Source organism: Somniosus microcephalus, chromosome 6, assembly GCF_052327205.1.
Source record: "Somniosus microcephalus isolate GS21.2 chromosome 6, FLI_Smic_1.0, whole genome shotgun sequence".
In the NCBI taxonomy this organism is placed as follows: domain Eukaryota; kingdom Metazoa; phylum Chordata; class Chondrichthyes; order Squaliformes; family Somniosidae; genus Somniosus; species Somniosus microcephalus.
In genome coordinates, this window is record NC_140992.1 from 68,906,649 (window position 1) to 68,927,969 (window position 21,321).

At 44.7% G+C, this 21,321-nt stretch overlaps 1 protein-coding gene across 1 annotated transcript in view; it reads left to right on the forward strand.

Annotated features, from left to right (window-relative positions):
- The window catches only part of LOC147115795 (transient receptor potential cation channel subfamily V member 6-like), a 128,814-nt gene that overhangs the window by 14,229 nt on the left and 93,264 nt on the right, over positions 1–21,321 (forward strand). Inside the window, exons 4-5 of the mRNA XM_085991978.1 lie at positions 8,617–8,739; positions 10,165–10,305. Of these exons, the coding sequence (XP_085848104.1) occupies positions 8,617–8,739; positions 10,165–10,305 (264 nt within the window). The remainder of the gene's footprint in view (positions 1–8,616; positions 8,740–10,164; positions 10,306–21,321) is intronic.

The following is a 21,321-nucleotide window of genomic DNA, read 5'->3' on the forward strand; positions in this document are numbered from 1 at the left end:
ACACCATTGCAGCTTGGCAGTGTATTCATATTGTATATAAAGGGCACTCTATAGAAATCCATGGAATACAAAATTTATCCTGTGCATGAGAAGCTGAAGATAACTCATGAGCACTGCAGGAATTAGGTGTCCATTTTAAGCAGCTTAACACTGAGCATTTTAAATACCGTAAGCTATGGTTTCAAAGTAAAACGATGTGTATTTTTTATTCTTAAATTTGATTTTAGTCTGAGATTTTTTTTAAATTCCCACCCTTTTCCCATTTTTCCTCATTTTCTCTTGGAGACACTGATGGGTATGGCTTGATGGATGCCAGCAGCTTGTTCAAGTGGCAATCCTCCTACCTGTACAGGCAAGTTTTTTGGCTGAAACAAAAAGCATTATAGCTGAGCTTGATTCTGCCCTCATACAAAATCCACATGTGCACTTTACAGCAGGGTCACTGCGAGCAGCAGCCCCATCTGTATTTCTTCCCCTTTGTCGGCCATCATTGGTGGCCATGCCTTCAGCAGCCTAGGCCCTAAACTCTGGAGTTCCTTCCCTAACCTTCTCTGGCTCTCCAACTCTCTCTCCTCCTTAAAGATGCTCCTTAAAACCTACCTCTAAGACCTCTGTCCTAATATCTCCTTATGTGGCTCGGTGTCAAATTTTGTTTGATAACGCTCCTGTGAAGCATCTTGGGAAGTTTTACTATGTTAAAGGCAAGTTGTTGTTGTTGTGTGCGGAGGTCAGTGATAATGCTCCTAATACTGTCCCAATTGGAATCAGTTAATTCAGCACAGATTGCGGATTAGATTTGGAACCTTTCTGATCTGTGTGGTTAGTTACCACACAAGACAGTGCACTTACCTACTAAACAATCAGCCTCATTATAGGTTGTTGTAAACAGAGAGTGCTTAACATATGCCAAGATTTTATGTGAAATAATTTTCAACTCAACTCCCATGAATTTAGTCCATCATCTTTAAAATCATATCATTGGGCATTCAGTTTACAGAAATTATAGAAAATTACAAGCCCAGTAATGATACGTTTCAATAGTATCATGGAGCTGACTTAAATTTTTAGTCTCATGCTGCTACTGTACTTTAAACAGTGTGTGAATATATATAAACTGTACTAGTGACACAATGGCCTGAATTTTCCTCAGTCCAGCCCTAGAGTGCTGGAGCAACAGTTCTGTCCATTGCCCTAACCCCACCATTACACAGACCATTTTACTGGGTATGGGGTTATTAGTTATGCAGGGTGGGGTCCCAGTGAGATCACCGCCGCCAAGGGGGAGATTGCTGCTGCCAGGGAAGGAAAATGCTGGCAATGCCGAAAGAGCAGGAGACCACTTAAATCAGCATTCAGTTATTTTGTTTAGGCCTTGGGTGTTATGTATTGTGTGTTCTCCTCCCACCTGTGGTGGCGCTGTCACAGCAGATAAATGGTTGGGTGTTCTCTTGGGTGAGTTTAGCTCTCTTTGTTTGGAACTTTCCAGAACTTCCTTTCCTTCCAATAAAGCACTTCATGTTTGAATCTCTGAGTTCTGAGTCCTAAATTGTGTCTAGGTAGAAAGGTACCGGCACAACAAGTGGCGACGAGGATGGGATGAATCTGTGTTGTGGGAACTTTCTTGTTTTCGACTACAAAACACTCGGAACAGAGATTGCAGCATCACATTAATGTTATGGCAGTGAGTAAACAGAAATTTTAATTTGAAACGTGAGATGGCTACTATATTCGGAAACATCGGTGATTTTGATAAAAATGTGGAGCAATGGAGCGCATATACGGAACGTTTTGACTATTTTGTATTGGCGAATGCAGTGGCAAATGAAAAGGTTGTGCCTACCTTTTTGAGTGTAATCAGGCCGAAGACATTCAATTTACTTCGCAGCCTCGTGCAGCCAGATAAGCCAGGAACTAAAACATATAAGCAACTAGTGGGAATTCTTGGGGCACATTTTTCACCAAAACCTCTGGTTATTGCTGAGAGATTTAGATTTCACAAACGGAATCAAGAGGAGGGGGAATCAGTGACGATGTTTATTGCTGCTTTAAAAAGGTTGTCAGAACACTGCGAGTTTAAGGAGGTGCTGAAGGACACCATTAGAGAGACTCGTGTGTGGCCTGCAAAATGCAGCCACACAGAAGCGCCTTCTTACTGAGGACAACCTTACTCTTGAAAAGGCCATTGAAGTTAGTGTCTCCATGGAGATGGTGGAAAAGGAGGCTCACCAGTTGAGTTCAACAGGGAGAGTTCACAAGGTGTCGTCTGAGCCTAAAGGTGCGCGGAACGGCACATGTTACCGTTGTGGGAAAACGAGCCATCACGCTAATGACTGCTGGTGTACGGAGCTGGAATGCCGAAATTGTGGCAAAAAGGGTCACATTGAACGCGCCTGTAGAGGTAAAAAAAGAACAGACAGAGCTGGGAAGCATGAAAGCAAAATGTCTGTATTTGGACAAGAGAGGAAAAGGAGTGTTCATTCAGTGCAGTATGATGGAACAAGCAAAACAGAGGGGAGCGACACCTCGGAGGAGGAAGTGGTGCACATACTGATGGTTGCAGGTGGTTCAAATGGCTACTTGGTATCACCACTGGTGGAGGGACAATCAGTGCGGATGGAGGTGGACACAGGCGCAGCTGTGTCCCTTGTTTCAGACACTGTCTACAACAAAATGCTGAAGCATCTTACCCTTCAGCCAACAAACATTGTGCTAAAGACGTATACCGGCGAACCTGTAGCCATGAGAGGCGCCATTGAGGTGACAGTTAAATTGAATGGACAGACGGCGAAACTGCCACTATATGTGGTAAAGGGAAATTACCCATCACTACTGGGACGTGCGTGGCTAGAGAAAATCACGCTGGACTGGCCTGCAGTCCGCATGATGTCAAAAGGGGAGTCAGGTCTGACTGCAGTGTTAAACAAACATGCAGAACTCTTCAATGGGGAACTTGGGAGCATGAAAAAGATCAGCGTGAGACTGGACATTAAACCTGACAGCAAGCCGAAGTTTCACAAAGCCTGACCTGTACCCTATGCAATTAGGCCAAAAGTTGAGGCTAACTTGGAGGCCTTAGTCGAGAATGGTGTCCTGGAGCCTGTGAGTGTGAGCAAATGGGCCACACCCATTGTTCCTGTCCTGAAAAAGGATGGATCTGTTCGAATCTGCGGGGATTTTAAAGTGACTATTAACCCGGTGCTGTCTGCGGAACAGTACCCTCTTCCCCTCATTGATGATCTCTTTACGGGCCTGGCCGGAGGGCAAAAGTTCAGCAAAATAGACTTATGCCAGGCTTATCTACAAATGCATGTCGATGACAAATCAAAGGAGCTGCTGACAATTGTGACACACAAGGGGCTATACAGGTACTGCCGCCTTCCGTTTGGAATTACGTCGGCCCCTGCTCTATTCCAAAAGGCAATGGATCAGATTTTGAGTGGACTGCCAGGAGTCCAGTGCTACCTGGACGACATCCTTGTCACTGGGACAAATGAGGAGGATCATCTTCTGAACTTGGATGCAACACTACAACGACTGTAAGAGTACGGACTCAGAGTTCGTAAGGACAAATGTGAATTCTTTCAGTCTTCAGTTGAGTACCTGGGGCATGTGATTGACGCTACTGGCCTGCATAGGGCACCGTCAAAGGTCAAGGCGATCGTGGAGGCCCCAGCACCCCAGAATGTGAGCCAGTTACGTTCATTTCTGGGGCTACTTAACTACTATGGGAAGTTTATTCCAGACTTAGCAACATTGCTGAAGCCGTTACATCAATTGCTATGTCAAGGCAAAACATGGAAATGGACTGAACTGTGCAATGAAGCTTTCGCCCAAGCAAAGAAAGCATTGCTGAAATCGGAGGTCCTGACACACTTCGACCCAAAGCTACCCATGCAGCTAGCATGTGATGCATCACCATATGGTGTGGGAGCAGTCATATCCCACATTATGCCTTCTGGTGAAGAGAAACCTATCGCCTTCGCATCACGCACCTTGAACAAGGCCGAGAGTAACTATGCACAGATTGAGCGCGAGGCCTTGGGAATCATTTTTGGAATTCGAAAATTTCATCAGTACCTGTATGGGAGAAGGTTCACACTCCTGACGGACCACCGTCCATTGACTTCAATCTTCGGGCCCCACACCGGAATTCCATCTCTTGCTGCAAGCAGGATGCAAAGGTGGGCTTTACTGTTGTCAGGACACACATACGACATAAAATATCGCAAATCAGGCTTGCACGGCAACGCAGACGGTCTCTCGAGGCTACCCTTGCCTGTTACTCCCCCAGAGCCTCGTCAGATAGACATCTTCTACTTTAGACAAGTGGAGGGAGCACCTGTCATGGCAGTTCAGGTGCGAAGGTACACCCGCAACGATCCAGTCCTGTCTGAGGTAATGGACAATGTAATTCGAGGGAGAGCTATAGGAGATTCTCCTAGTTTGAAACCTTACGTTTCAAAATGAAATGAGCTCTCCATCCAGGCAGGTTGTCTTCTTTGGGGACGCCATGTCATCATTCCGCCACCTCTGAGGTAACCTATACTGCAACAACTTCATACAGGCCACAGTGGGATGGTTCGGATGAAGGAAATGGCAAGAAGCTACTTCTGGTGGCCAGGTCTCGATGGGAATATTGAGGAGAAAGCCAAAACATGTTCCCCATGTCAAAGGGTCCGGAATGTTCCACAGCTGGCAACCTACACCCCTGGGATTGGCCTGCAGAAGTGTGGCAGTGAGTACATGTGGACTTCGTCGGTCCTTTCGAAGAGAAGATGTTTATGGTGGTTGTAGATGCTCGTAGCAAATGGCCGGAGGTCGCTGTGATGAGGTCTACCACGGCAGAGAAAACAATTGAGAAACTTGGTGAGATGTTCAGCCGTTATGGCTCACCGGAACAACTCGTAAGTGACAACGGTCCACAATTTGTATCACAGGAGTTTGCAACCTTCCTGCATGTGAATGGTGTCCAACACATCAGGTCTGCACCCTATCATCCCTCTACTAACGGCCAGGCAGAAAGGTTCGTGCAAACTTTGTAGCATGCCTTGAAGGCATCGCAAGGTCAGGGCTCAATCCACCAATGTCTGAACAGCTTCCTGTTGTCCTACAGGAACGAGCCGCATGCCACAACCAAAACTTCCCCCGCTTCACTCATGATGAAGAGGCAGTTGCGGACAAGTTTTGACTTACTCAAACCTCCAAGGGCAGAACAGGTTGTCCATTGTCAACAACAAGCTCAAGTTGAAAAGAGAGAGAAAAGAGCCAAGGAGAGACGGTTTCACCCTGGAGAGCACATCCTAGCTCGAAACTACAACACTGGACTGAAATGGGTTCCTGCTACGGTGATTGCGCAGACAGGCCCTGTGTCTTACACGGTTGAGACTGCCGAGGACGTCGTCTGCAGAAGACACACAGATCAACTGTTGCTAGGAGCAGAGACAGCCACAGAGGCTCCAACAGCTGGTTGGCCTGAACTGTTTCCGGATGATACTGCAAACCAGCATCCTTTGCCACAGTGCTCTTCTCCAACACAGGGAGTCATAGAGACTGTTCCACCTGTGCAAACTCCTGACTTTAGACTGACACAGGCACCTTCTCCATCCAGGCCTGTGTCAATGCCTACTGCTGTGGAAGCCAGCAATGACCGCCGGTATCCTGTCAGGGAGCAGCGGCCTCCAAGACGCTTGGATCTGTAGGCTTAGTGACTTACCCACAAGACTGGGGCAGAATAAACCCCAGGGTAAAGTCAGGGTTTGAGGCAGTCTACCTCTACCCTTGGTTAGTGAGTGCATTGAAAGTAACTTACCTATTGAGGAATACTGTGGACCTTCCATTTAAGAGGGGAGGAATATGTTATGTATTGTGTGTTCTCCTCCCACCTGTGATGGCGCTGTCACAGCAGATAAATGGTTGGGTGTTCTCTAGGGTGAGTTTAGCTCTCTTTGTTCGGAACTTTCCAGAACTTCCTTTCCTTCCAATAAAGCACTTCATGTTTGAATCTCTGAGTTCTGAGTCCTAAATTGTGTCTCGGTAGAAAGGTACTGACACAACATTGGGCTTCGGTCTTCAACCAGTGAGTGGTTACAGCCTGACAAGAGGCCCTCTCTCTCCAAAATGGGGTCCAGTGGGCCTTCTGCTGCAGCTCCAGGAATTATAGCCACCCATCTCCTGTCAGTCTCTGGGTGGAAGGCTGGGAAATCACTGGGATTGTATTATAAGATGCCCCTGATTTGTCCAAGGATCTGAAACACTGCTTTAAAATTCCTGTAGGAATTTCAAAAATCATGGAATTTACAGCAGGACGTCATTCAGCTCATCATGCCTGTGGCAATGGTGGCTCTTTAACCCGGTCTGTCTAATCTAATCCCATTTCCCTGCCCTTTCTCCATCCTTTTATATTTCTTTTCAAATACTCATCCAGCTCACTTTTACTTTGCCTCAATAGCCACTTTTGGTAAAGCATTCAATGTTCTAATAAGCCTCTGTATGAAAACATTTCTGCCAATGCTCCCTTTGTTCTTTTAGTGATAATACTGAGTCTATGCCCTTAATTACTGATTCACCAATCAAAGGAAATAATGTTTCAGTATTTACCCCTTTAAAAACTTTCATAATGTTGAATATCTCTCTTAGACTCACTTAAATTCCCTCTTAATCCTAATTTTTTGAGCCTTTCTACATAAGCATAATCTCTCATTCCTGATATCACTTGGGTAAATCTTCACTGTATCCTATCATGGATCTAATATTCTTGCTATAAAGGAGTGCTCAGAACTGCATACAATACTCCACTGTGTTTGCCTAACCAGTGTCTTATAAATATTCAACATCACTTCCTTACTTTTATGTTCAACATATAAAATATAAAACCCAAAATCGCATTTGTCTTTTTCATGTCCTTTTCTATCTGTACTCTCACCTTTGAAGATCAATATACCTGCACTCCTAGATCTCTGTGCTCCTCCACTCTGCTAAGAATCTTTCCTTTTAATGAATAATTCTTTCACTTTTCCTTGATCAAGGGTGTATGGGCCTCATTGTATGCTTGCCCAGCTGCTGTTCATAGTTGTCTCAATGGTAACTTGAGCCATGGCTGAAGAGGGTAGCCCTGGTCTCTTAGAAGACATCCTTGCAGTTTGCTTTCTCCTTCAAATAGGCCAGGCACCGAAGATTGTTTTAAAAAGGTGTCATCACTGCTGCTTGGAAATCTGCAAAATCCTTTGTTGCTGGTCAGTGAACGTCTACACATTGATAGAGCGGAACTCCTTTTAGTTCATGAAGTCCATATCAATGCAGGTCCTGATGGACACACAGGTGCTTTCAATTACACCCTAGATTTTGGGTAATTGCACAATGTGAAGAATTGCAGTGCCTTCTCAAACTGCTTGGTGCATTGGAGCTCTGTGACTTGATTGATACTGTTGATGTCCATTATGGTAACTTGGAATAAACTTGATGCATAAGTACAGTGCTGTGGTGACCATGACTACTGCTGACAGTGCAACCCATGTGTTGGAGGTTACCAACAGGTCGGAATCCAGAAAACAGCACAACTCCCTCATTTCTTCCTTGATGAAGCAGAGCACTTTCCTTTGGACATTCCCAAGTTGGTGTGTTTGACCTATACATGACCCATTCATCCTCCTCTGAATAACTCAAAAAGAGATAATTATCCTTTGGAATTCCAAAATCTAGATTTATTGATTGTGGCAATCAAAAATCTTGCTATCAAAAATCCTGGCAAAAAAATCCACCTCTCACAATCCAAAGTTAATGTCCGGAATCAGAAATTACTCACGTGAAAAATCCAGCAGGTCCACTTTAAGAAGTCACCTGAGTGAATTTCCACTGGGGCTCTCCTGTTCGATGGCTGTGACTTCGGCAGAAGAAGCGTAGAAACCTGTCAATGCCATTAACACGGTTTTTCTGTTTCCTCAGCTTTTCCAACCAAATTACAGCAGTCGAGCAGGAGAACCCTGCAGAAATTTACTGCCCAATTCTTTAGGCTGCTTGAAAGGTGCCTAAAGGTTACACTGCCAGCCACTCACATGCTCCAAGCTGGCCAAAAAATATCCCCTACATTGTTATCCCCATTCAACCTGGAAATCTTGGCAGGAAACATTTCATAGAATCATAGAATAATACAACACAGAAGGAGGCCATTCGGCCCATCGTGCCTCTGTCGGCTCTTTGAAAGAGCTATCCAATTCATCCCATTCCCCTGCTCTTTATGTTGGAGAAGTGCAACTCTTTCTAGCATCTTGTTTTCAGCACTGTGACTTTGGTTCTGAGAACTGAAGGGAGTGTAGGGAACAAATTCCACTTCATGTATATGAATAAATTATGTGAGATAAGAGATAATTGACGAGCAAGAATATATGTAATGGTCTATATATATGGCACAAATATATATAATGATATTGCCAAACTTGCTGGTTCAATAATGACACCTATTTTCCACAATGCTAGATATGGTGATAACATGCATTTGTTTCTGAATCACATTTTATTTGTACAAGCTGTAAAATATTAGTTGTAAAATAATATCACCAGTGTTTTGGTAATCCTTTGTGTATTTAGCCTGAAACTGAAATTCAAAAATATAATTTAAAGGAAATTTAGAAGAAACAATTCTTCATACAGCATTGTTAAATGGCAACAAGGAAATTGCGGAGTTCATTCTGGATATGATGCCATCACTGATCAATGAACCAATGACATCTGACATGTACAGAGGTAAAATATAGGAATAATGTTCTCATTGTTTATAGAGACAGTTCCGACTACGTTAAAGGCACTATTCAAATGCAAGTTGTTGTTGTTATTCCAGAATTTAAATCTCAGACTCACTGAAATTCGGATCCCAGCTTATAAGTATTTATCTAAATGAGCACATTTGAAAGACAAAATTAATGCTCATTTTAACCTATTTACCTAGTGATTATGTTGTGAAATATTCATTCACAGGTGCTTAATGCATTCATCTGAAAATTGTTTTTCTGCTATTTCAATGGAGGTGTTATCTCAATTGAATTAACTATTTCCAAAACGTAATTTCAAGACTTATATATAATGTAAAAATATCATAGCAGTGCAATTGGTTGGTGCAGTTGGTTAAACACTGGCCTTTCACCTCTAGCATGTGGATACAAAACCAGCCCAGACTGGTGGGATGAAAGTCTCATCTGTTTGCTGATTGTAAGAGTCCTATGTGTATGTGCTTGGACAGTCTCAGTTCAGTTCCTAATATGGCATGGAACTGCAACGCAAAACCGCCCTAATTTGCCACTAATTGGCATTGTATTCAGACAGGCCTAAGGATGGTTGGTGTGGGAAATTGAAAAAATAAATCACACTAGTGTAGTAAGTGGTGCTCTACTGAGGTAGGGGCTGAGGCACATTGATGGTCAGAGCAGAGAAAGGTTTAAGTGTGGAGTTTCCATTAGTAATATCAGCACAACTCGAGCAGAATCGACAGAACCAGTGCAAAAGATCGGGGAATTTTAAACGTAAGTGAGGTATGCCTAAAACCACTCATGTACATGTTTTCTGCGATCTTTTACCCTGGAGTACATCAGGAGTACTTTTTAATAGAAATAAAAGAAACAATTACATTCTATTACGCTGTCTGATTGTGCTGATTCATGGAAGATTTTGCATTTGTGATTATGCAAATTAATTTTAGTGGAAACTAGAACTGTAACACAACCAGCACAACTTCAAGCACATTTTGGGCGCAATTTCCCGATTGCACCCAAAATGGAAACTTGACCCCTTAATCCAATGTGGGAGTGCTTGATGCTGGCACAGGACAAAAAACTGCTGACTGGCTGTGCAGAAGTGGAATTCTTACCCAGTAGTAGTAGGTCGCCTTTTCATCAGAATATTTTAACACATTGAAGCTCAGTAACAAAAACTGAAAATCCATTTATGATTTTGTGCTCACCGGGTCTGGAATGTCAGTCTTCTGGAATGGAAAACTTTTCATTTCAGGCAGCCACTGTCAGCATCAGGCATTCTCAGGTTAAATTAAACCTTCTAGCAACGTCAAAGAAGAACCAGGAAACTGTGAGGCATCTTTGGTGTCATGCTATTTCTTGTACTGTTTAATGAATGAGCTGTCTCTAGCACCACTTACACTTCTTTATTTTCAATCTATAGGTGAGACACCTATGCACATTGCTGTTCTGAAACAAGATGTGGAAATGGTTAAGGAACTGTTGAAGCGAGGTGCTGATGTGATGAATGCACGTGCAACCGGTTCCTGCTTTGTCCCAGGAGAGGAATGTCAGTGTTACTATGGTAAGGTCTAGTCTGTCTTCTGAGAGTTAAGATGGTCAATTTTCCATTATATTCACAGATTGAGCAGGAACCAAGTGCTTGTGGGCTTTATGCCTACTGATGTTGCACACAGCTTAGTCAGGCCTAATTGTATGCCCAGTGAGCTCCTGACATGTGATATGCCAGTCATTGGAAGCTTGTGTTTTTTGGGGGATAGAGGAGGGAACAGGATATATATTACAAATATAGGAAACTAAATTAAATTAAATTAAATTAAATTTGATGATGCATCGGGAGAAGTGCTGCTGGAAGAAATGCAGTATGGGAGGTTTGCCCTGTGTGGCACTGCAGGGCATCATCCACACAGGTGAGCTGGACACATAGCATAGGAGGAAGTGGGAGTCCACATCAATGATGCTTACATCATGAAGAGAATCTCGCTGAAAATGCAGAAGAAATTTGACTTCAGCGAATCTGTCAAGGTAAGAGTACCCATGTACCGATTAGATGGCCGAAATACGTATACCACAAAGTTTTCTTTCCACTCAGACTACCTTACCAACCCTTTGAATGCTTACCTTGTATATCCATTCTACAGCAGAGCAGACTTACAACAACTTATACCTGTAACTTTTACCGCACTGATATCTTTAATGGTCTTCACTCCAAACAAACTTCAAAATCTAACTGCATGATGCATTTACCATCCTTCTCGTGTTCTTTCTTCTCAGCCTATTCATTCACTCACTACCATCCAGACCTGCACTCAAGCACAATACCATGTGATACAGTATATTTTCATATAAACAATATTTGAAGTTTATTGTAGCCAGCAGTTCCTCTTCTCTTTCTGTAGGTATCAAACTAGAAGCAGAACCTCATAGCACCATGCATCACTCACTTCTCACGCCAAAGCACCAGAACTGGTATATCTACCCCAGGGATTTAGGTACTGATTTTCAGGAGGAAAAACTGGGTCAACTACTACAGAGTATGGGTGAAGAGGAGTGAATGGAGAAACAGGACCCACTAGCTGGAGGGCCAGATCAATCCTTTTCTCAGCTGCACAATCCTGTGGTTTGGACTTCCAAGGCCCATTTAAAAGAAGGATGCTATCTGACCAGAAACATTTTCGGCAGTCATTAAAGGATGCACCAAAAACCTGTAAGTACTGACAGTGAGTGTGGCAGAGTCTGTTGAGTCTGTGTCTACAAGTGCAGTTATACTGAATAACAGGACACAGACTACAGAAGTAAGTAAACAGGTCTTTAGTGATTGAGGGTCAGGGCGGAACTGAGGTACACTTTGCTCCGTAGGGTTTATATACCGGTGTGGTCACCACCGGTACTATAATGTACAGGAGCCATTGAAAAGTAGTCCATCCCTTAAGGTATCCTCTTAAGGTAGTACAGGTTACATACATTACAATTCCTCCCCTTTTAGCTTAACAGTGGACACCCCCAATTAATACACTACATGGATAACATATATACAATTTACACACAATAACTGTTCAAAGATTCAGTCTCTGAGGAGGCCTCCTGATCCGGCCCGGATAACGCCTTTCAGGGATCTCTGGTTCCCGTTGCTGGGGTGACTCATCCACTTGATCTCCTATGGATTCAACATCATCCAATACGTTCGAGTCTGAGGTAGATGCTACAGGCTCAATAAGTTCTTCAACTGGTGTCTCTGCCGTAGACATGGGGTCGACCCTTGTTCTCGATTCCACAAGTTGGTCAGCATGACGTCGTATTACGTTCTCTCCAACGTCTACCGTGTACATCAAGGGTCCCTGTCGTGCACGAATTGTCCCAGGTTGCCATTTATCATCCCTATAGTCCCTGGCCAACACTGGTTGTCCTATTTCAAAACTACGAGTGGCCTTTTTATTTACATGCTGGAATTGCTTGTTTTCGACTTCCCGTCGCACATTGGGTTTTAACAAATCCAACCGGGACCGCAACCTTCTGTTATAGAACATCATGACAGGGCTTTGATTTGTCACTGCATGCGTGGCGTTTCGATACGCCATTAGGAAATTGTCCACCTTGTGTTGTAGTGGAATATGATCTTCACTCATGGCCTTTATCACCTTTTTGAACGTTTGTACAAATCTCTCGGCCAACCCATTTGTAGCCGGATGATATGGGGCAGATGTATAATGTTTCACCCCATTCTTTTTCATGAATTTCTGGAATTCTTCTGACACGAACTGTGGTCCGTTGTCTGAACATATTTGCTCCGGCAATCCATTCCTTGCAAATATGGTTCTTAGAACTGCAATCGTCTTCTCAGAGGTAGTGGTCGACATCTTAATCACTTCTGGCCATTTAGATTGTGCGTCTACTGCTATCAAAAACATGGAATCCATGAATGGACCTGCAAAGTCGATATGCACACGTTGCCATGGGGCTGAAGGCCATTCCCACGGATGCAGCGGTGCAATTGGAGGTGCGTTCTGAACTTTTTGGCACCCTGAGCAGCTTTTAGTCAGATCCTCTATTTGTTTGTCGATACCTGGCCACCACACATAAGCCCTAGCAAGGCTTTTCATCTTGACTCCCCCCAGATGACCTTCGTGCAATTCTTTTAGAACTCTCTCCCTTAATTTAGGAGGAATAATCACCCTTGTTCCATACATCAATGTTCCTTGACATACGGACAGCTGTTCTCGTCTGGCTGAGAATGCTGGTAACAGTGGGTCGCCATGTGCTGGCCATCCCTTCACTGTCAAGTCATAGACCCGAGACAGTGTCGGGTCATTTCGGGTCTCCCTCTCAATACCCGCATTGGTGACTGGTAAGCATTCGATGATGGTCGAGTGAAATATCTCGACAGGGTCAACTGCCGGTGCCTCTTCCGCTGTAGGTAGTGGCAGGCGCGACAGCCCATCAGCATTTCCATGTTGTTTTGTACCTTTGAATTCAATATCATATTGATGTGCCCCTAGGACAAGGGACCATCTCTGAAGCCTCTGCGCCGTCATTACCGGAACACCCTTCTTAGGGTTGAAAATGGAAACCAACGGCTGGTGATCTGTCAGCAGCATAAACTTTTGGCCTTGCAGGTAATGGTTAAATTTCTTAACTCCCCACACTAGGCTGAGAGCCTCCCTATCTATCTGAGCATAGTTGCGCTCAGCGGAGGTCAATGATCTGGATGCGAAAGCGACTGGCCTTTCCGAGCCATCTGGAAACTTATGTGAGAGCACTGCCCCGATACCATATGGAGAAGCATCACAAGCTAAGCGAATAGGCAGCATTGGGTTAAAGTGAGCCAACACTTCCTTAGAGGTGATCAGTGCCTTGCTCTTTCGAAAAGCCCGCTTACAATCATCGCTCCACTTCCATGGTATTCCCGTTTGCAAGAGAGTGTTTAGCGGGTGTAACACCGTGGATAAATTTGGAAGAAACTTGTGGTAATAGTTAATCAACCCGAGGAACGACCTCAACTGGGATACATTTTCCGGTGCTGGAGCTTTGACAACAGCTTCGATCTTGTCAGGTGACTTATGGAGCTCCTCCTGGTCAATGACGTGGCCGCAGTACAAGATTCGCTTTTGAAAGAACTCGCATTTCTGGCGATTAACTCTTAGCCCATATTCTTTCAATCTGATGAGCACCTGCTCCAAATTCGCGAGGTGATCATTATCGCTATCTCCTGTAATCAGGATGTCATCCAGGTAACATTGTGTGCCTGGGATTCCCTGCAATACCTGCTCCATGGCCCTTTGCCAAATCGCTGGAGCTAATGCCACTCCAAAAACCAGCCTATTATACCGATACAAGCCCTTATGTGTGTTGATCGTGAGATACTGTCGTGACGCTTCATCAACTTCCATCTGTAGGTACGCCTGCGCCAGGTCTATCTTGGTGAAGTGCTTCCCGCCCGACAGCGAAGCGAAGATATCTTCAATCCGCGGAAGCGGATATTGCACCGTGTGAAGAACTGGATTAACAGTGATCTTGAAATCGCCACAGATGCGAACCTTCCCAGGTTCCCCCGGCTTGTTGCTCAACAAACGCTTCATGACAGGAACAATGGGTGTAGCCCATTCGCTCCAGTCCACCTTGGACAGTACCCCTGAACGTTCTAGCCCTTCCAGCTCTGCTTCCACAGCAGGTCGTATCGCATAGGGCACCGGTCTGGCTTTGAAAACTTTTGGGTTTGCATGTTCTTCAACCTTGATGGTTGCCGTAATTCCTTTCAATGTTCCAAGTCCCTGTTGGAACACCTCCTTAGCATCGTCTAAGATTTTGGACAGTCGTTTAGGTTTGACGTCGTCCTCCTTACAGGCATCCACAGTCAGTGCTTGTATGGAATGCCAGTCCAAATTTATTCTCCGGATCCATTCCCGTCCCAGTAGTGGCGGACCTCCATCAGGCAACACATACAAGTCCATTTTCTGACTTTCTTTACCATTGTACACCACATTTACTTTTATCTTTCCTTTGGGGTATACTATTTGCCCCGTGTATGTTTTCAATACAATCTCCGTATCCCTCAGGGGAATGTGCGAGAAAAACCTTTTGTAATCTTGCTTATTCATGACCGTTAATGCCGACCCTGTGTCCAATTCCATCTTCACTTGAACTCTTGCTATCCGGAGCATGACCCAGATAGTTTGGTGGTCCGCTGTGTTACCCACATTATGTATTTTCAGACAACCCAGTTCCTTACTGCTGGAGTCTGAATCCGTCTTCTGTTCATCCGAACTGTTCTCTGTCACCTTGTGTACTTTTTTGTACTTCTCCTGCGGTGACTTTTTGCTGCTGGTCTTCTTTCCTGACTGGCATACTCTCGCTATGTGACCAAGTTTGCCACATTGCCTGCATTCTTTGTCTTTGAACCAGCACTGGTTCCGGTCATGCGTTGTCCTTCCGCAACGATAGCACTTTACTGCGTCCAATGCCATTTCATTGGTGCTGAATTCCAGTGGCCTTTGCTGTCTCTCTGCAGTGCCCTGTGCTGCTGCCTCGTGGGATGCTGCGATGCTGAAAGCTTTGTCCAGCGTAAGATCCTTTTCCTCTAGCAGTCGCTTCTGGGTTCCTTCCCTTAGGAGCCCACACACAAACTTATCTCTCAGTGCGTCTGCTAGTCCTGTTCCGAACTGGCAGTACTTTGATAACTTGCGCAGTTCTGTTAGGAATTCAGCGTTGCTTTCTTCTTTAAGTTGAATTCTTTTGTAGAATTTAAATCGTTCCACTATCAGCAGCGGTGTGGGGTTTAAATGCTCTTGCAGGATAGTAACAATATCCGCGAAACTCTTCCCTACCGGTTTGTCTGGGGTTACCAGGTTCCTTAATAACCCGTATGTCTTCGCACCCATCGAGTTTAATAGGGTTAGTGCTTTCTTATCATCCGGTACATCATTCGTTGTACAGTAAACTTCGATGCGTTCCACATAAGTGGCCCAATCGTCCACATCGTTATCAAAAGCAGTGATGTTACCCGTTTTTGGCATCCTTGCTGAGTTTCTCCTTTCCCTTCGGATATTATTTAACATGATGACTTTTTTTTTAAGATGGCGGCTTTTCCCGCGCTTGGCGGCTTTTCCCGCGCTTGTCTTCTTCCCCCGCCGACTCAAGATGGCGATTCCCGTGCTGTTGCCGTCCACGCCTCCCAGTGGTCCTTCCTGCCTTTATTTTCCTTGCGCTGCTGCGCGTCTCTGCCCCGATTGCAGTCCGGCCCCTGACACCGGCTGCGGTCATGTTCTCCACCCTTTTCTTCATTTTCCCTCCCCTTCTCCCACTGACAACTCGGCCGACTTCCCCCCCGTGCCGCTCGATCAGGCTTACCCGCCGCTGTCGTAGAAGGGATGATCACTGTCTGTTGCCGATGTTGGACTTCGTGGCCAGAAAACCAACCCGGGTTCCCGATGGCCTCCCGTGCGATGCAGTGCTCAGCAGAATGTTGAGGGCGGATGCCCTTTTTCGACGCCCGTTCCTGAGGATGAAGCTTCCTTGGATGCAAAACTGCCGCTAGGTACGATCAGACTCGTCGCCACTGTTGAGTCTGTGTCTACAAGTGCAGTTATACTGAATAACAGGACACAGACTACAGAAGTAAGTAAACAGGTCTTTAGTGATTGAGGGTCAGGGCGGAACTGAGGTACACTTTGCTCCGCAGGGTTTATATACCGGTGTGGCCACCACCGGTACTACAATGTACAGGAGCCATTGAAAAGTAGTCCATCCCTTAAGGTATCCTCTTAAGGTAGTACAGGTTACATATACTACAGAGTCTGCAAGCCACATCTGTGCAATTGTTCACAAAGCATTCACAGCACTGCAGTCTTCCATGACAACACCAGGGCAGTCTGCAGTGGAATCCAAGTGACAGAGGTCCTAAGCCCAGTCTCATAAATGCTGCTATAGAGGTCTTGGATTCTAATCCAAAACAAGCCATCTTGTCAATATTCTGGGGATCAGATGAAGAGAGTCATTACACAGAACAGCAGTCCCCTCAATTGCTTCTCAGAGGTCAGCTCCCATTCAGGAAATGTCCAGTCCCTAGGGTATGGCTCGAGTAGGCATGGATAAGACTTCTACCATTCACAATGACATCACATGTAGCCTCCACCAGCATCCAACCTCCTTCTTCTCAAATGACAGAAGTGATGGCAGAAAACAGTTTGGACCAGGTAGCCACCGGAGCAGAGGACATGATGCTGAAGGCCTGGGCTGAGCAGGGAGGGGGAAGTTGGGTATAAGGGTCAAGGGCCGGAATATTCCCGTTGCCATGCATGCAGGTTTGGAGGTGGGTTGGCTGTAAAAACTGCGAAAATAGGCAGCGCGTCGGGAACCCACAGTCACGCCTTTAAATCGGGCGCGATTGCCACTGAATTTCTAGGCCATATAGTTTTATTTAATTCAGTTAATATCTGTTGAATCAGTCGCAACATTAACAATTCAAAGTACAATTAGCTTACATTTCTTATTTCTCAGAGACCTTTATTCTCAAATCTTTACTTCATTATATTTCTTATTTCTTACTTATTTCTAAATCCAGAACATTTCTTATTTCTTATTTCTAAATCCAGAAGCTCCACCAAAAATCAATCACTTTGATATACCCGAGACTCATAGTTAAAAACTTACAGAGATGCCTCTGGAAAGTTGAGAATCGCCCTGCCCGTTCAGCAAATTCTGACTTTCTGTTAAAAAGGTCTTATTTTTTACCCTTTTGGCTTTGGTTTATTCTTGGAAGTTCTCTGCTGATGTCAGCTATTTGTCTTTATTGAAACCTCTGTTTGAATGGTTTCTATGTTACTATCAATTCAACTATTGCATGCATAATTATTTCTCTACTTTTCGGTGTTCCAAAAACCATCATAAAACAATGACAGCTATGGTTTTTGTTTGATGTCATTCTTACGAAGATTCTTCATTCATTTCTTAATATTGGCTTAACTGCTTTTTAGCAGACATTTTGACTCCATTCTGCTTCAAGTTTAATACAAACACAATGCAATTGCTTGGTGTCATCTATTGAAGTTATATCTTCAAAGTCTTGTTGGTATGGTTTTTACTATATGTAAATCAAAACCACTTTAACTGTGTGTTTACTTGTTTTCTAGCTACCTCAATTGGTTGCATATTTAATCTTATGGTTCCTGTCATTGAAGTTTAACATAAAACTATTTGACCAGCATGTTTCTTTACTTGATGTCATGTTTTCAAAGGCACATGCCTTTTTTAATGTTTGTATTTCTGTTTTATCTTGTCAGCTTGTAACACCTAAATTGGGTCTTCCCATTGTGTTCGTTGCAAACCGTAGACCTTTCGGAACCACCAATGGTTTGCTTCAATCTTTCATTGTTTTAGAATATTTAACTAATTCCCATTTCAAAGCTTGTTTACAACTTTGTTATCAACTGATCATTTCTCAGAAGCCTGTATTTCTGTTTACAGCCTTTCTGCTGAGACTTGTGTCTTTTAAACCCAGTATGCCTTTTATTAATAAATTAGAAATCTGTTCATGGTATCATGTATTTCTCTGAATCATGGCTATTCCTTCACAACGAGACCTGGGTTTCCTTGTGCACCAGTCACTGAAGGTAAGCATGCAGGTGCAGCAGGTGGTTAAGAAGGCAAATGGTATGTTGTCCTTCATAGCGAGAGGATTTGAGTACAGGAGCAAGGAAGTCTTGCTGCAGTTGTTCAAGACTTTGGTGAGACCACACCTTGAGTATTGTGTGCAGTTTTGGTCGCCTTATCTGAGGAAGGATGTTCTTGCCATGGAGAGAGTGCAGCGAAGATTCACCAGACTGATACCTGGGATGGCAGGAATGACATATGAGGAGAGATTGGGTCGATTAGGCTTATATTCGCTAGAGTTTAGAAGGATGAGAGGGGATCTCATTGAAACATAAAATTCTAACAGGACTAGACAGACTAGATGCAGGAAGGATGTTCCCGATGGCGGGGGAGTCCAGAACCAGGGGTCACAGTCTAAGGATACGGGATAAGCCATTTAGGACTGAGATGAGGAGGAATTTCTTCATCCAGAGAGTGGTGAACCTGTGGAATTCTCTGCCACACAGGGCAGTTGAGGCCAATTCATTAAATATATTCAAGAAGGAGTTGGATATATTTCTTGAGGCTAAAGGGATCAAGGGATATGGGGAGAAAGCAGGGACAGGGTACTGAATTTGGATGATCAGCTATGATCTCATTAAATGGCGGAGCGGGCTCGACAGGCCGAATGGCCTACTCCTGCTCCTATCTATCTTCTTTGTTTCAAACCAAAAATAGTATTAGGGAAATTTCCAATGAGATTTAATCAGGAATGAATGTCACCCATCTTTCTGTTCTCTGGTTGTCCAAAAGTGTCAAAACCATCAGTTGAAAAATCTACCCTGATATCAATTGATAACCAGCGACTGAGTTAGGAAGTGAATGGATTGGCCAACCTTGAAGATTCTTGTGTTGATCAATAAAATATTTGTTGTGTCTGTGTATAATAAGACACAGACTGCAGGAGAACGGTACAACAGGTGTTTGCTCAACGTGGCTCACACGGGAACTGGTCTGTACAGATTACTACTCAGTGCTATATACAGGTGTGGTCACTGCCGGTACTGCAGTATGCATGAGCTGTAAAAGATAGTTCCCCCCTTAAAGGTATATACATTACAATTCCTCCCCTTTTAGATTAACAGTACCATAACACTCATTTAACAATTAAATATCAAACTAATTACAATTAACACTTTTAACATGCAACATTAGCTGAAAATAGTCTATTTATATATTCAGTCTTTGGGGAGGCTTCCTGATCCTTTCTGGATAGCGCCTTTCCTGAGTGTCTTGCTCTTGGTGCGGAGGCAATTCTGGCCCCCTGTCGTCGGTTGGTTCATCAGCTTCCGATGCTACTGTTTCTGGGGTAGGTGCGACCTGTACGTCGGGATCATCACCAGGTACGTATGGGCGAGGCATGGGGTTGACTTGTTCCTGTGACTCTAGGATCTGGTCAGCATGGCGTCTCACGATGCTCTCCCCAACGTCCACTGTGTACATTAGTGGGCCCTGCCGTGTGCATATCATTCCTGGCTGCCATTTTTCTGTTCGATAGTCGCGGGCCAAGACTGGTTGCCCTACATTGAAGCTCCTTGTTGGCTTCTCATGGATGTGCTGGAATTGCTTACTCTCAACATCTCTTCGTACGTTTGGTCTGAGCAAATCCAGGCGAGATCTTAACCTTCGGTTAAAGAACATCATGGCTGGGGCCTGGTTGGTGACTGCATGTGTCGCATTCCGGTAGGTGAACAGGAAATTGTACACCTTCTGCTGCAGCGGAATGTTGTCATTGTACATAGCCTTTATTGCCTTCTTAAAGGTTTGTACGAACCTCTCAGCCAATCCATTTGTGGCTGGATGATACGGGGCGGATGTGTAATGCCTTACCCCATTCTTTTTCAAGAACCTCCGGAACTCTTCGGACACAAACTGTGGTCCGTTGTCGGAGCAAATCTGTTCTGGCAAGCCATTCCTGGCAAAAATGGTCCGTAGGGCTGCAATAGTTTTCTCCGTGGTGGTGGAGGACATTTTGATGACCTCAGGCCATTTCGAGTGCGCATCCACGGATATTAAAAACATTGAGTCCATGAATGGACCAGCAAAATCAATATGCACCTGTTGCCATGGAGATGAGGGCCACTCCCATGGGTGTAGAGGGGCCTGTGGTGGTGCATTTTGGACTTTCTGGCATCCTGAGCAGCTCTTGGTCAGGTCCTCGATTTGTTTATCGATTCCCGGCCACCGCACATAAGCCCTGGCTAGGCTTTTCATTTTTACCCCTCCCAGATGACCCTCATGAAGCTCATTGAGCACTCTATCCCTTAACTTGAGTGGAATTACCACTCGGGATCCACACATCAAGGTCCCCCGGCACACTGACAGCTGTTCTCTCTTTGTCGAGAATGCTGGCAACAGTGAGTCGCCGTGTGCTGGCCATCCCTTCACCGTCAAATCATATACCCGAGACAGTGTCGGGTCATTTCGGGTTTCCTTTTCGATACAAGCGTTAGTTACCGGTAGGTATTCAACTATAGTCGAATGGAATATTTCGACAGGATCCACTGCTGGTGCTTCCTCCGCAGTAGGCAGTGGCAGGCGTGATAGCCCATCAGCATTTCCATGCTGTTTCGTGCCCTTATATTCAATCTCATAGTGGTGCGCCCCTAGAAAAAGTGACCATCTTTGTAGTCGTTGTGCAGTCATCACCGGAACGCCCTTCTTCGGATTAAAAATGGAGACAAGAGGCTGGTAATCAGTCAGCAAGGTGAATTTCTGCCCGTGCTGATAGTGATTGAACTTTTTCACTCCCCACACTAGGCTGAGGGCCTCCCTGTCAATCTGGGCGCAGTTACGCTCGGCTGAGGTTAGTGATCATGACGCAAAGGCTATTGGCCTCTCTGAGCCATCCGAGAATTTGTGCGACAGCACCGCTCCAATGCTGTAGGGTGACGCATCACATGCCAACCGAATTGGTAATGCCGGGTTGTAATGGGCCAATACCTCTTTCGATGTG